Here is a 16,918-nt window from a genome sequence, read left to right as displayed (position 1 = left end):
GACGGTTCAAGGCCAGGCCAGGTTACATAGGTCAGACCTCAGAAATGCCAGAAAACAAGACTCCCTGCTGGACTCAGTTTGAGAATTTCCTATTTCTTTAGGCTGCTTTCTTCTTCATCACTGGGGAAACTATTTCACGTTGAAATCCATCCTTCCTAACATTTTAAACACCCAACTCTCCCCTTCATATCTCATTTCTGGGCTTCTATAGAGCCCTTCTTTCCCACCAAGTGATGCCTTTCTTCCTGTTGGCTTCCTTCCTGACTCTGTCTAGGCACCGTTTCCACTCACTCACTTAACACAGTCTTCCTGGCCACCTGCCCCATGCCGGCCTCTGGATTGCAGCAGGCTGCGTTACCATCATCTAGTTCGCTGCTTCCCCTTACCCAGCCCCTCTTATTCTCGACCTGCTTCTCTACCCAAGCTGCTCATCACTCTTGGAAAACTCATACAAGTAGTGTGAACCACAACCAGCTGCCTACTGTGTAACCTTGTGGATCTCAGTGCCGCTTGGCCATCCCCTTGAGTGTCTGTCCTTCCTTCCCACTCCATTCTGGGATTCTTCAAACTCTAAGATTTATTGAATCTCAACAGAAAACCTGGCCATGGGCAAGAGAAAATACAGGCATTAAACCTAGATGTTGAATTAATTGGGTCCATAATTCTGAAATCCAGTGTTGACTATAACAGGGGAGAGTCTTCCTCTTGGGTCTCTTAGGTCGTAGAGCAAGAAGAGGGACAGACGAATATGCAGCTAGAGGTGTCATTCATTAATGGTTTCCATGAGAGGAGAAAACAGAATGAAGAATGGCTGGGCAGGGTGGCACATGCTTATAATCCTAGCACTAGGAGGGAGGGCTGTGGCAGGAAGATTATGGGCTGGAGGCCAGCCTGGGCTAGGTAGCAAGACCCTATGTCAAAGTGAATGAATGAGTAGCTGCTTTAAGTCGGTGGTCAGCAAAGACCTTACAGAAGTGGTGTCCAAGCAGAGATGTGAATTAGAAGAGACAGCCATGTAAAGACCCGAGGGTCTTGTGTCAACAAAGCTCCATGGGAAGAAGGAAACTGGCTTGATTCAGGCACCCAACAGTCACCATTGTATCTAGAACACACTGGGTGGCACCAGAAAAAGCAAAGATGTCGAGCACCAAAGAAGGACCAGAGCATAAGGGCAGTGTTAGCCAGGAATGAGAATGGAGCAGAGAATGTATCTGAACTGTGGCAGGAGAGAAGACTAACACAGACAAGGCGATCACTACCACTGCTAAGGGAAGAGTGTGCTGATTAGGGGTGCCGAGCGCTGGTTTAGCTGAGGCCCATGCTGTTGAAGATGGAATAGAGTTAGCAGGTGCTGTGTAGACTTTGACCAACCCAACAAGATTGACTAGTGGATTGTATGTAGCATGGAAGGACGTGGGTGGTATAAGGATGAAGACAGAGAACATAGGGGGATTCAAGGATAACTCAGTTTTCTGGCTTAAATTTCAGAGAAAAAAAAAGAAATTTATATTTTTTTGCACACCTGAGTTCACGGGATGAGATTTATATCAGACATCTTTGTGGCACACTGAGGGATTCAAAGACTCCGAACAACACTAAACAAGTCAGGAATACTTATAACACAATCTCAACTCTGGTAAAACAGTGTCTCATGGTATCTATAAAAGCATCCAGGATTGCTCTATGAGTCCCAGAGTCACCCTTCAACTGTGCTGCTGCTCAAAAGGAACTGTTCCCATTCTCAGCTGCCACCGTGATCTTTTCCAAAAGCAAACCCGATCCTGTCACTCCCCTGCTTAAAAACTTTCAATGGCTCCCTGCTGCACTATGAATAAAATCCAGTCATATCTTCCTAGCTCAGCAGCAGCAGCATGATCAGGCCACTGCTTCCCTCTGCAACCTCATGTTTTCTGCTCACGTCACTGTGGACCCAGTGCCTCCTGATGGCACCTAGAGTATCCTGCTCACGTCACTGTGGACCCAGTGCCTCCTGATGGCACCTAGAGTATCCTCCTGCTCAGGTCACTGTGGGCCCAGTGCCTCCTGATGGCACTTAGAATGTACCAAGCTCTTCTCACCTCAGGATGCTAGCACTGCTGTTCGCTGTGCTGGAACAGCCTTTCCTTGCCCTGGGTTACTTTGAGAGACTAGGTTTCATGTATTCTAGACAGTCCTTGAACTCACTATACTGCTGAGGAGGATCCTTGTACCTCCACCTCCTGAGCCCCAAATTTTGAAGTTACCGGTACATGCCACTATGTCTGGTTTATGTGATGCTAGGGACCAAAATCAGGACTTCATGCATGCTAGGCAAGCCCTCTGATTACTGAGCTACGTCCTCAGCCCCTCTTTCCTTGTTCTGAATGCATGACTGGCTCATTCCCACTCTTGGCTGCTTTCTCCTCCTCAGATCTTGTGAGTGGGTCCCCTCTCAGTTTGTAGGTGACTTAAGCCCCTATTCATTTGCTTCATGATCTTCAGAGTGGACTGCAATCTGGGTTTCGTATGTTCATTTCTTTTCCCACCACAGGGACAGCTGTTCCATCCAAAGCGGAAGCAGCCACCAAGTCCTTCTGTACCTTGCCAAAGCTGCCTTTCCCCAGCACCATCAGGAAGTTAAAGTCGGTCAGTTTCATCCGGTCCCTGTTGCCATTGTTGTCAAATTTGGAGATGGTGTTGGCTGTCTTTTCTTCTGGAGTTTTGGTACCCTGGCCGATCTTGGCTCTCTGGAGGAAGAAACAGACAGAATATAGGATGAGGGATGAGAGCACTCTGGTAGGAAGATTCATGGGCTCAGCAGAGATTGTGGGTCCTACAGCCAGACATCTGTGCTGTGCAATGCACGACTACCTTGCTCTGCAAATGTATGATCTTGAGGCCAGCCTGGCCTCTTTATCTCTCTTTATCCCCCTAATCACATCCTTCTCTGGGAGGTGCTGTGTTTCCTTACTGGCCCTGGAATTCATTGACTTCTTTCCCTGTCAATCAGCACTGCTTGTTAGCATCTGTCTGTCACCCAGGGGATCCACATTGGTTCCCTCCCTACCAGGCTTCACAGTAGCCAACATGAAGCCTCTCATACAACCAGTCAACCACTACCTAAAATGCTTCCGTTTGCATTTGTTGAGAGAGTAAGCACTCTTTCCCCAAAGCTGCTGCGCCTCTGTAAGAGAGCCTTTTCCAGTTGCTTCCCATAAACAGCTGTTAGTAATTTCTGTCCTCGCTTGCTTTACTTTCTGCACACACACTGGTTTCATGATTTTTGTTTCCTTTCACACCAGAACATAAACTCCCGGAGGACACAGGCTTTGCCAGTCTGATTTTCACTGATTGTCAGGTGTCAGGATGAGTATGTGGAGCAGAACAGGCAATTGAGTGCGCCTGGCAAATGAACCTTCTGTACCCCAGTCTCCATGAAAGCTGCCGGTGCCGGTGCCAAGCGTGCATCCTTTGCAGAGTCCTGGCACACAGCAGACATCAGTGAATGGCTGCCACTGTTACTGGTTCCTTATTTCATGACTTTTGATGACAAGGAGGCAATAAAATGCTTCCTGAGGTTTTGTTTCTCACCCCTCCTGCCGTGTGTGTGTGTGTGTGTGTGTGTGTGTGTGTGTGTGTGTGTGTGTGTTGAGAGAGATAGATAGATAGATAGATAGATAGATAGATAGATAGATAGATAGATAGATAGATAGATAGATAGATAGATAGATAGATGACAGATGATAGAGACAGGTGTAAATTTTGGTAAATATAAGTGGGGGCACACAAGTGGAGGGTTAGAGGACAACCTCGGATGTCAGTCCTCATCTACTTTGTTTGAGGCAGGGCCTGTCTTGTCACTTGCCACTGTGTGCCCCGGGCTGGCTGGCTCTCAAATTAGTTTCCAGGGATTGTCCTACCTCTGCCTCCCATCTCTCCACAGGAGCACTGGAATACACATGCATGTAATAACCACACCTGGCTTTACATGAGTTTGTGGAGATTCAAACTCGGGTCTTTAAGATGGCACAAACGCTCTATGAACTGAGCCATCCCCTCAAGCCCTCCCTGGGGTTCTGAATGCCAATGAAGATGACTCATCCAATCAAGGGACTCCCACTGGGTGTCTGCTGTACACCATGCTCTGCTCTAGGTGCTCAGGGTAGCTCAGGGAGCAAAAGAGAGGTTGATGCTCAAATAAAGCACGTCATGAAGAGACTGCATCCTCCACGCAGCATTTCAAGAAACATGTCAGCTTTCACCCAGGCTGACATTCAGTGAGAGAGATTGCAAAGCTCCCATTGCTTTTCATCTTCTTAATTAGTGTTTTAAAAAAATTCAAATTGGGACTAAGGGAGATAGCTCAGTTGGTAAAGTGTTTACCTTGTAAACACACAGACCTGAGTTCTCACTTCAGAGTCCACATTAAAAAGAGCAGGGTGGTCCATGCTAATAACCCCAGTGCTGGGGAGGGGAGGACAGGAGGGTGGATCCCTGGTGCTCACTGTCTAGCAGCTAGCTCTACTCAGTGAGTTCCAGGCCAGTAAGTGACCTTGTCTCAAGATAAAGGTGGACAGTATTTGAGGAAGGACACCCAAGGTTGTCCTCTGGCTTCCATGTGCATGTAGATACATATGCACCTGCACACACATGAACATGCCTACCCAAATACATAAAATACGTAAATATTTGAGATGTAAGCAGTAAAAATCACAGATCTTAAGTGCTTCTTTTATGAATGTTGACAATTACATGCATAAACATACCCCAAAGAAGACACAGAACAAGACCAATTCCCCAGGGACGTTTGAAGCTGATCTGCCCCCACAAACAACGAAGACAATCTCTGCTCTGGTTTCTATTCTCATAGGGCAGCTTTGTCTATTCCTGAATTTCATCCAGAGGATGCCTTCCTTCCTCCTCTCATCAGAACATTCTGGAAAACCCTCCACTCAGTTATGTGAACCAGAAAGTCCTCTCTGGGTTGCTGAGAATTCATTGTTAGTATTGTTCATTCTTCTATTGATGGATGCTGGTAGTGTTTGAGGCTACTAACAAAACAGTTGTCCCAGTACTCCAACTAGTTTTATAGAAAGTCGTTGATAGTTCAGGCTAAAACACCCAACAAGCAGCACTTAAAGGTTAAAGGCAAAGAAAAGACATTTGAGAGAGAGCGGCCTTGGGTCCCAGAGAGAAGGAGGTGATTCAAAGCAAGAGACTACATCATCTGGGTGGAGACTTCACATAAGAGAGGTGCCCCAGACAACAGCTGTCTGTCTTTCTGGGGCCACATCCTCTCGCCATCCCTAATCCTCCCTCCAGCCTCTTGACTTCTTCCTGACAATCCAGCCTCCCTGTCTCATGGATTCATCACTGTGTTTCCCATTTCCTTTGCAGCTGACCTGGGATGCACCAGACTCCCACACTTGGTTCTCACCCCATCCCCAGCCCATTGGGTGTGCACATCCATCCACATGGAGGTCCTAGAGCACAATTCCCTTGTAAATGAAAGGGGAGAGAGAGTATGCCTTCCGTTTTTTTCACTTGGGTTTGCTTCAATGGACTGGAAATAAGCTCCTTTTTTTTTTTTTTTTCATTTTGCTTTTAAGTGCATGGTGTTTTATCTGCAGGTGTGTCTGTGCACAGTGTGCATGCAGTGCCTGTGGAGACCATAAGGGGGCCTCAGATCCCCTGGAACAGGAGTTACAGACAATTGTGAGCCACGTGTTGGTGCTGGGATTTGAACCCTGTCTGCTGGAAGAGCAGCTAGTACTCTTAACCACTGAGCCATCTCTCCAGCCCTCCAAATAACCAAATTTTAAAAAGTCCTTAGGGGCCTGTGTTTGTACGCTGTGGTTTCAAGCCTTGGTCCACAGTATGACATGAGGTAACCTTTAAGAGATGGGACCTTGTAGAAAGTCAGTGGGTAGCTGGGCTGCTGCCCTTGGGAAGGAATGATGCTGGTTTCATGGTGTATTGCTCTTTAGAGCAGTCTTTAGAAAGCAAAGCCACACATGTATCCACTTCCGTTTCTGGTTCTCCCCCATGTTAGAACCCCACCAAGGTGATTCTCACCAGAGGCCACACTGATAGAACTGAGCAGCTTTTCAGCCTCCAAATGGTGTGTGTGTGTGTGTGTGTGTGTGTGTGTGTGTGTGTGTGTGTGTGCATGTGTATGAGTGTTTGCATAGGGAAACCTTTTTTTTTTTAATTACCTAGTTTCAGTACTTTGTTATAGCAAGGGCATATTAGTTCAATATCTAGAATCTAAATAAGAAGCCTCTTCTGCCAAACAATTCTTGCCGCTTTAACATGGAAAGAGGTTGCCAACTGTTAAAAATCAGGAGTGTTATTATAAAAACATAGAACTGGGCTGGAGGTGTGGCTCAGTAGTAGAGCACATTCCTGGCATACATGAGGTCCTGTGTTCTCTCCCTTGCACCAAAAAACAAAACAAAACTACAAAGCCAGACTCCCAGCTTTCTCTGAAGAAGTGGGCCCAGTAACACTGGGTGGACCAGGCTTCCTCCCTATTATGTGCCTGGTTCCTGGAAGCATTTGGTGTTGTTCCCCTGGTCCCACCAGCCTTCTGAGGACAAGAACCTGTCACACAACTCTCTACAGCTCCCCAAGTTGCAAGTGCCTCACAGGCCCTGCATCAAAGAGAGTGCTATCGAAAATGAAAGCCACAGCAGAAACAGTCGTCCACGGGCGCCTGCCTTTCATGTCTGCAATCTTGAGCCGGAGAAGTCTGCGCAGAGGCAAAGCAGCAGGCATCTCCGCTGAGCGGAGCAGTGTCGCTCTGCATTGTGTCCTAGGGAACCACAAAGACTCCAAGTCCCACCTCAGATGATCAGCACCTGTCCTGACTTGAGGCCCTTCTGTACTCTACCCTCCGAGGAGCCTCCAAACGCCCTCCTAGCGACCTCAGAAGGCCAGGAGGCAAGGAGTACCTGGAGAGGCTCCCACCAACCCCAGGAGCATGGACTGAGTTTGGTTGATTTCCAGGGAGGAGGCTGGCGACGCCATTACCAGCATTCAACACCTGAATGTTTCTGCTGCACTCGACGCTCCTAGAGGCATGATGTCATCCTATCCTCATGTAATCTTGGGCAGTTAAGAGTGTCAGAATCCCTGTGTTACAGATGATGAGTTGAAAGCTCAGACAGAGTAACTTCCCTGCGGTAAGGAGGGTTTAAAGCCAGGCAGCTTGTGCAGACTCTCGGGTATGCTCCCCCAACTCTGGGCTGCTGCCTATAAAGAACTGCCACCCCCTCTCCCCCTGGCTCATCTTGTCAGGGGTAGGTGCCTCCACTAGTGAGGGAAGAAGGCTGTGGAGAAGGCCCCAGCTCCGACCCCTGGATGGGGACACTCAGCAAGGAAACTCCTAGAGTTTTCTTTTTTAGAAGACAGAGGTTATTCAAGTCTAGCTGCAAGCGCTTGCTCTGACCATCACTAGCAGCAGATTCAGGCAGCCAAGGGGACAAAACATTGAGGAATAATCTCTCCACCCTGAACATGTATGGATCTCTCGTCTTTGATCTCCAAATAATACAGTACTAGCCATTTAGAGACCTCTGCATTGTAATGTGCATTCTAAGCCATCTGGGTTGGTTTAAAGCTATACATATACATACGTATGTATATATGGCATTCTATGTGGAGAATCTGGTGTCTTCAGGTTGGGTATCTCCTGAGGGCAAAGGGCTCTGGAACTAATCCTTCACTGTCCTTACCCAACCTCTTCCTTTTCTTGCCTTACCTCCTTACCACCCTGCTCTGCTCCTCACAAGGCTTGTGGGACCAGTTCCCAAAATCAACTACCATCATTTATTCACTGATGGATGATTTTGAGCGAGGGTCTTGCTGTGTAGCCCAGACTGGTTGCAAATGCTCTATCCCCCTGCCTATGCCTCTCAAGTGCTGGAAACAGGAAAAGCACCTCCAGACCAGGTTCAGGACCCTTATAATATATTTCTAGAGAAACTCAAGCCCATGGCCATGACCAGCTCTGGGGCCTTGGAAAGTTTTTACTTCTTGTGCCTCAGTTTCCTCTGCTGAAAGAAAAGTTGGAGTGGGCCCAGTGTACCTTTTGGGGTATGTGACAAGAAGGCATTCAGAGTGACACACAGTGTGTCCTAAGTACTTTGTTAAGAAAGTGGATCCTGGGCTGGAGAGATGGCTCAGAGGTTAAGAGCATTAGCTGTTCTTCCAGAAGTCCTGAGTTCAATTCCCAGCACCCACATGGTGGCTCTGTACAACCACCTGTAATGAGATCTGGTGCCCTCTTCTGTCCTGCATGTATACATGCAGGCAGATCACTGTATACATAATGAATAAATAAATCTTGAAAGAAAGAAAGAAAGAAAGAAAGAAAGAAAGAAAGAAAGAAAGAAAGAAAGAAAGAAAGAAAGAAAGAAAGAAAGGAAAGAAAGAGAGAGAGAGAGAGAAAGAAAGAAAGAGGATCCTAAGCCTGCCGGGAGACTCACTCTGAACCACCCACGTTGGCCAGAAGCAAGGCCAAGGACAGGGGACGCCCTCCAGAGGATGTTCTGGAATGTCTGCTCATAGCATCTAGCACCCCACCACAGAACACTATCACCCTGATTCTGGCAGCTCCAGTCACCCCAGATAAGGAGCTTGAAGGTAATTCCTGACTCATTCTGGGTGCTAATTGCTTATTGTGAGGGGATTACATTTCTCACGTTCAAGGTCAAGTAAAATCCCTCCATGTGTCTGAGAGCGATTTCAGTCGGTTGGAAGCGCTTTTTTTAATCAACAACTATGGTATGGAGCGATTATAATTCAGGCATAAACAAGTATTTGCAGGCTCCTGCTAGGGATAAAGGGACATATTTTGTCGCATGCAGATAAAACAACCCTGTGCTTCAAGCCAATTACTGTCTCAGACAAATGCTCTATTCGCATAGAAAATGTTTTCTTTGGTGTTTGGAAATGTCACCCCTTCCGCCCCAGGACAGAAGGAATTATTTTGCGAAGCTGAGACTTCATTTTCTACAAGAGAATACCGGCCTTGTTTTTTTGTTTTGTTTTATTTTTTTCACCCGTAATCATAACGGCCTCAGCCAACAGATACTGCCAGCCCAGAAAGATTTCTCTGGAAGTCTTGCCTTCCAGTTCTTTTCGGAAAACATCCAATTCACAACTCTGAGTGGTGGGAAGGTTCTTTTATCAAGTTATTCAGACTTGCACAGCCACCAAGAAAATGACCTTTAGTGATCAAGGTCATTGTATATGTTAGTCATTTTGTCACTGAGACCAACACCTGATAGGCACGAAGTAAAAGAGGAGAATGTATTTGGCTCCCAGTTTCAGAGGGGTCTGCCCATGGTCTCTTGATCCTGTGCACTTGGGCAGGGCATCATGGTGGTGGGAGTGTGTGGTGGGCAACATCTGCTTACATCATGGTGGACAGGAAGCAGAAAGCAAGACAGGAAGGGCCCGGCTAGGGACAAGACACCTACAAGGACCCACTACAGTGCCTAGTTCCTCCAGCTGAAGTTTCTAGAACTTCCCGCAATAGAGCTACCACCAGGGACTAAGCATTCAAACCATAAGCCTGTGGGAACACTTCAGATTTAAACTAGGAAAGTGGAGGGGAGATGACTGGTGAGCCCAAGGCCAACCCACTCATTTCCAGGGAGACTCCACGGCATCTAAAGCATCCCTATTGTCCAGACTGTGTGGAAGACCCAGGCTCAAGACAAGGGCCCATGGGTACTCAAGTACCGTGTGTCTAGCTGAGTGAGAAGCCAGCATGCTTCTTGGAGTAAATGCCAAAACCTTTCTTAAAGCCATGGCAGCCAGTTCTCTGACATCACCCACTTCCCAGCCTCACCTTCCCCCAACTCTGCTCTCATTGACCTTCCAGAGCAGATGATTGCTTCCTGAGACCTGAGGACTGGCCACCAGGCTTGGCACATTAAATTGTGTGAACAAAGCACCGAGTTTCCCACATGAAAATACTTTCAAATAATGTGATGCACATATACCATGCACAGTCACACCCACCTTCCCCCGAACATCTCCCTTGGCAAAACCGGCAGGTGCCTACACACCTCATCTCACAGGAGCTGACAGGAGGGATCCCTAGCCCCCAAGACAGAAAAGGAGCTTATCTGAGCAGTAGAGTTCGAGGTCACACTCAGTCACCATGGGTTGGACAAAATGATTGTGAGGATCTACCCACATGAGCTTTGTAGAGTCATCAGTATAGTCAATTATTTGAAAACAGTACAGACCCACCTGCTGAGAGACCCAGATTCAGAATTCTAACAAAATATATCTCTACTCTGTCCACTTCTCCACTCCCATTATTACCATTCAGTCACAAAGACCTGGGCATGAAATGAGCATTTTGGAAGAAATGTCTAAGTCTGAACCAGTACAGGGAAGACTTCACAAGGGAAGGGTCTTGAAGTATAAATAGGAGTTTTCTAGGAGCTGGAACAGCATTGCAAAGGCTCAAAGTCATGAAAGGTCTCCATACATACCACACCACAATCAGGATAAAAAGATCGAAATGATACAATGTATCAGGTTCCCATAGAAACGGTGAAAGAACAAAACCTCACCTCAAACTTCTGTCGCAGCTCTTCATTGCCCTCGCTCCCTTCTGGCGGCACAGGCACATTGAAGTACTCGCCCTCTTCCTGGCTCAGTAACTTGAACCTAATGGGAGACAAGCAGTTGTGGTAAGTCTGTGACTGTGTGTACGAGCACCAAGCTGAGCAAAAAGCCTGCCTAAAAAACCTGTGTTGAGGGCCGAGGAGACAGCCCAGTGGGTAAAGTGCTTGCCATGCCAGTGTGAGAACTTGAGTTCAAATCCCCAGAATGCACATAAAGCTAGACAAGGTAATGCATCTGTAAGCTTAGCCCTGCTAGAGCGAGGAAGAGGCTGAAACCAGAGAATCCCCAGAAACTCAGCTGTCAGCTAGCCTTGTGCAGGCAGCATGAACAACACTGCCTCAAACAAGGTGGAAGGCGAGGCGAGGCGAGGTAAGGCGAGGCCAGGCCAGGCCCTCCACACTGGGGCTGTGGCAGACGTGTGTCTGCACAGGTGCACACCCAGCTCTGCCCGCTAGTCACGCACACTGCCCTCTGTAGAGTCACTCCAGCAGGCCTCCCGGTGGGTGTGGGCTTTCCTCTCCCACCCCTGACCACAGACCTCACGGGGCTGTTTTCCCCTGAAAAGGCTGTGTGGGGGAGTGGGACAGTGTGGGACACTCTGTTCTTGGCCTCTGAAGGAACAGTGTCCCTGTGGTTATAGGCACAAGCTCTGGCACGGCATGGCGGCGGCACCTTGCTTTGGTTCTACCTCACCTCCTTACTCCTTTGGATGACCTTGGGTCCAAAGTCCACCTGAAACTTTGTATTTTGCACCTACACATTGGAATAGAAGTCTCTTCCGCCTAGAACTGAAAGGTGGTGGTGGTGGTGGTGTGTGAAATGAACACAGCACCAGTCCTCAATAAACAGCCTCCAAAAACTCACTCTTGTCGTCGCTGATGGATCAATGGTCTGATAATATGCATAGGAGCTTTGGCTTGTTTTTTTTAACCACTAGGATACTGACCATAAGTAATAAAGGGGAAAAATGAGGAAGGAAAGAGGACATTCAAAGGTGAAAGGGAGGCCCCCAAACTCCTCCTCCCTAACAATTCTCCCTAGAAATTAGCATCTATGATGTAGGTGCAAATATGGAATTTTAAGCTCAAAGTTTTTCTCAGTGCACACATCCTCTTGAGCAGTGTCCATTTGAAGGGACAGGAGAATCAGAGGCAGTAATCGGAACCTCTAAGCCTCACACTGGCTTCTTGGCTCTCTCCCCTTAAATCTCTAAAAGACATGAAACTAAGAACTTGTGTGTCCATCTGCTGGAACTCAAGGAGGCTTGCTGTAGACATGAGTTCCAGGAGCTTCTATGAGGTGATGTGACTGAACATGTGAGACTGCAGGATGGTGTGGTCTAGCTTTGTCTTTCATAAGCCTCTTCAGGGTTCTGCTAAAATCTGCACATTATTTTGACTTAATGTTTTTCATTAAAATAACTGGATTTTAACTAGGCTGTGGTGGTGCATGCCTTTAATCCCAGCACTCAGGAGACAGAGGCAGGAGAATCTCTGTGAGTTTGAGAAGCCAGCCTAGTCTTACAGAGTTAGTTCCAATTCAGCCAGGGCTGCAGAGAGAAACCCTGTCATGAACTCTGCCCCCCAAAACAGGATTTTTAAAAAATAATAAGTTCACATTTAAAGTCTATTGTTTGGGTTGAGGGTGAAAATTAGCTTGTACAAAGAGCTGGATTCAACTACTGATATAGAAATTGAAAGAGGAGGGTAGAGAAGAGAGAGATTTTATCCCTTCCTTTAAAATGAACCCACTGTCACTTTTTAAAGTAAAAGGTGACCGTTAAAAAGAAAGGCAAAGCTAGGAAGACAACCGTGGGTGAAGTGCCTGTTGTGGCAGCTTGAGAACCTGAGTTCAGATCCCCAGCACAAAAGAACAGAGCTGGGCCCCTCTAATCCTAGCACTGGGGGCCAGAAACAGGAGGATCCCAGGGACCCTTAGCCAATTGGTGAGTTTCAGGTTCATTGACAGACCCTGTCTCAAACCGTAAGGTGGAGAAAAGTGATTAGGAAAGACATACATCAACCTCTGGCTTCCACACATGCACTCACAGGCACACACACACACACACACACACACATAGGCACACACATACAGGTACACACAGGCACACACACACACAGGCACACACTCACAGGTACACACACACAGGCACACACACACACAGGCACAGGCACACAGGTACACACACACAGGTACACACACACACAGGTACACACACACACAGGCACAGGCACACACTCACACTGGGTTGAGGGGCAGTGTTGTGGTGTGAATGTGAAACATCCCTCACAGACTCCGTGATTTGAATTAGATGCTTGGTCCCCACACTGCAGTACTCTGTTCAGAAGCTGTGGGCCATTTTGTACATGACACTCAGCTGGAGGAAGTAGGTCATCAGAAGCATTAACTCTGGGCTCTACCCAGTCCTTAGTTCCTGCCACACACTTTGCATCCCACTAGGGTGTGGACAGCTGGCCTCCTCCTCATGCTCAGCCACCATGATGCTCAGTTCAAGCACATGATACCAATCAACTGCAGACTGGAATGTCTGAAGCTGTGAGCCAAAATTAATCTTCATCCTTTAAGTCCTTCTGTTGGGTAGTGTTTAGCCCAAAGAGGTACAACTGCTCTCACAGTCTAGCCTGAGCCCTCTCCACTTTCCAGATGGCACCAGCAAATGGGTGAGTGTCACAGCATCTTCGGCATCTGCCAGCAGCCCCCAGGACCTTCTCTTTGCAGGACCAAGAACAGAGTGGACAAGTCAGTATAAGTCTAGTATCCAAAGTCATACTGGGTCTTGCAATTCAGAAAATATAGTTCACGGGCTTTCATGGGTACTGGGAACCCCAGGCGCTGACTAGCATGGATCAGTGTAAGTGAGGGTCCCATGCCCCCACATCTGGGAGGCTGGGTGAGGGATCAGCTCTGAGAGCAGGCCTGCCATAAGCAGTGTGAGAAGAGTATTTGGAGCCTTTCTGGACTCAGACTATGTGTACTTCTACTGTACCCATGAAAGGACACCCGTACCCTGGAGGAAAAGAACAGGGACTCCAGAGCCGGTGTAAAGAGGACACTTCTCCATCAGGAGGAATGCTTGCCTGCTGTCTCTAGCTGTGGTCCCCTCTCAGAGAACAGGATACCTGGTCTGCACAAAACAGAATTCTAAGAGATTACAAAAGGTTCCTGGCTCCCTTATCTGGATCTGAAGGGCGAAGGCAGGGACACCCACCACTGTTGTGCTCATCTTTCAACAGGGAGAGATAGAGGCAGCAGGACACATGGAAATGCAGCCATCAGAATGAAAGAAACATAGAAGCAGTGGATGAGGCCAACCTAGAAACACAGCGGCCGAAGGAAAGTCCTAGAAAATGCCTAATTCATATTTTCAAAGAGAGTCAAGAAAACAGAACCATCTGAAATTAGGAAAGACTGTTTCAGAAGAAAAATCCAATCACTGAGTTTCAAAATCCACTGGAGACTGTGAACACAGGATGGATAATTCAGACAATTAGAGAATTAGAAACAGAGCAGCATCTAACGTGAGTGGGAAGAACTCCATAACACACATGCTGGGAAAACGCTCCTAGCCTCAGTAGTGAGAGTTCTTTTTCTCCGAAGTGCTGGAGACCAAACCCAGGCCTTTGCGTTTGCTGAGCAAGCGATCTACACTGGGCGACATCCCCTATAAAAGGTTCTTAGCAATCAATGAGCAAACTGCAAAGCCAGGGCTGTCATTCACAAGTATAAACAAATGGCAATCTGCAAATGACAATGCTTAGCATAATTAGAAACAAAGAATGTGTATGATCCTTGCATTGATAACTGAGGGTGAAATAATACTCTCACACATTCATCAGACGGGGATTTTCTTTTAAATACAGGATGTGTTGGCAAACATTTTACTGACACACATGTTCTCAGAGCCATCCATTTCAGTCTTGAGGATTTATTTGGAAGTAATTAAAGCTGTACACATAAGAGTTGAGCTGCCAGTTTGTTATCATGGAGTTACTGATTATAGATATGCATTTCCCACCTTACAATAAAGGACTGTCTGATGGAGGCAGAGTCACAGCATGGGTCACATGAAGCTATAAGAAATGATGTCTAACAGTGGCTCAGATAGGTCAGAGGACAAAAGAAATTGCTTGTCAACCAAGAGGATGGAGTTAGGAACCCCAGGACCCACATAAAGCCAGATCCAGCAGCACGCATCTGTAACCCTACCTTCCTGGAAGCTCATAGGTCACCTAGCTTGGTGTACCTGGCAGTGAACCAGACTCTGCCTCAAACAAACTGGAAAATAAGGACCAACACCAGAAACTGACCTCTCACCTCCACATGCATACCACAGCACACAAGCACCAACCCCACATGAGTATTCACACAAATGACCATGCATATACACACCCATACACATACATTTTTTTAAAAAAATGTTGTTTCCAAGGTTATCAAGCGATGGGAACAGGTTCATAATAAACTGTGAGATTTTATTTTTATTTTGCAGGCATACACAGAGGTGAAGGGACACACACCACCAGTTCCCCTCCTTGCTGGCCTACATTTCTTCACAGGCTGCTTCAAGATACCTGCAGTTCTGGAGGCACAGGCTTGCCTCAGGGCCTTTGCACATGCTGCTTTCTCCCTGGACAGCAGCAAGGCCCAGTCCCTCCTCCTTTTAGACACACTGCTAAATGTCATCTGGCCAATAAATTCTTTCCTGAGAAAAGACTGAATGAAATCTACATACCAGCCCTGCTCCCAGCATTCCCCCTCCTGTTTCCTGCTTATGTCTCCAGATAACATTTGTTTATCAATCTGGAACATGCATGTTTTTTTTTTTTTCCTAATGTAAAAGTGTTTCTCTTTTTCTCCACCCAAAGGGACAGCTCCCTGGGACTGAAGATCTGTATCTGTTTAGTTCTCTTGTGTCTCCTAAGCACAGAGGGTTCTGGGCTGTAGATTTCCAAAGAATGAACAAGGGACCATATGGGTGCCATCAGTGAAGTGAGGTTATGGGAAAAGCATTAACTGCAATAACCAAACATCCATGTCAGGTAATAAGCCAGGAAGAGTTACACAGTGGCTGATACTGCTACATTCATAGGAGGGGAAAAAAATAATAGAAATGAAAAGAAAAAGTTTCTAACAGTTTTACTGAGAGAGCCATGACAAGTGTTATGCACTCAGCTTAAGCAAACAAAATGAAAATATAAAGGCATAAAAGGTCCACAAACCATGAGGATGTGGAACTCATCAATGCTGAGATGTGGTGTACCCTACAGACAAGAAATACAATTGTTTTCAAATGCTCATATAATATAGGGACATTGAATGCATACTGAGTTTAGTTGGAAAAAAAGGAAAGGCGGGAAGGAAAAAGCAAGGAGGTAGAGAGATGGCTCAGTAGTTTAGAGCACTTGGTGCTCTTACAGAGGACCTGGGTTTGAGCCCAGCACCCACATGGCCTCTCACAACCATCTGTAACTCCAGATCCAAGGGGTCAGAAGCCCCCTTCTGGCCTTCACTGTTTTCAGGCATGCATAGTGCACATACATACAAGCAGGCAAAACCCTCATACACATAAAATTATAAAATAATACATAGAACTGTTTTGAAGAAAGAAAATCAAAGAAGCCTCATTCCCTGTCTAAACCACATGACTGCAACTTGACATAGAAACAGATACTTGAAGACTTATTTTACTTTACGTTTGTGTGTGTGTGTGTGTGTGTGTGTGTGTGTGTGTGCACCATGTTCACACAAGTACCCAAGAAAGCCAGAAGAGGGTATTGGATCCCCCTGGGAGGCATCTGATGGAGGTGTTGGGAACCAAACTCCATAAGAGCAGCAAGTGCTCTTAACTGCTAAGCCATCCTCCCCACCCAGGAGCCAATATTTAAATGCAAAGCTATTTCTCAGGGTTAAAGCATATGCCTACATGTAAGTGTGTAAGAATGAAGATGAAAAAGAGAATGGCAGACAGGCAAGCAACAACGGAAGTCAGGATGTGACATGTCAAAACTTAAAGGGACTGTCTATTCCCCCAATAGGGTTTGTTATTCTTACAGAGCTGGGTAAGGTAAGGAGAAAAAAACAAATAGCAAAATACTCAACCGGAGTTCAAAGACAAATGCAAAATAAACAGACAGAGAGAAGAAAACAGACGTAGAATTGAGACATAGTCCCAGAGCAGATTCTTTGGAGAAAACAAACCAAACAAGTAATACAGATGAATCTCCAGCAAATCCAAGAGGAAGCGGGGAGACAGCATAAATAGACACAA

General features: G+C 46.7%; 1 protein-coding gene across 2 annotated transcripts in view; it reads right to left on the bottom strand.

Moving 5' to 3' along the window:
* Prkcb (protein kinase C beta) overlaps positions 1 to 16,918 on the bottom strand; it is a 336,312-nt gene that overhangs the window by 86,773 nt on the left and 232,621 nt on the right. For both annotated transcript variants that reach the window (XM_006980349.4, XM_006980350.4), the window contains exons 8-9: positions 10,575 to 10,671; positions 2,580 to 2,726 (exon numbers count right to left, since the gene is read on the bottom strand). In XM_006980349.4, coding sequence (XP_006980411.1) covers positions 2,580 to 2,726; positions 10,575 to 10,671 — 244 coding nt within the window. The remainder of the gene's footprint in view (positions 1 to 2,579; positions 2,727 to 10,574; positions 10,672 to 16,918) is intronic.

The sequence above is a fragment of the Peromyscus maniculatus genome, chromosome 1 (genome assembly GCF_049852395.1).
Source record: "Peromyscus maniculatus bairdii isolate BWxNUB_F1_BW_parent chromosome 1, HU_Pman_BW_mat_3.1, whole genome shotgun sequence".
Taxonomy (NCBI): Eukaryota; Metazoa; Chordata; class Mammalia; order Rodentia; family Cricetidae; genus Peromyscus; species Peromyscus maniculatus.
Note: the sequence above shows the minus strand (reverse complement) of the source record. Positions and strands in the feature narration are given on the sequence as shown.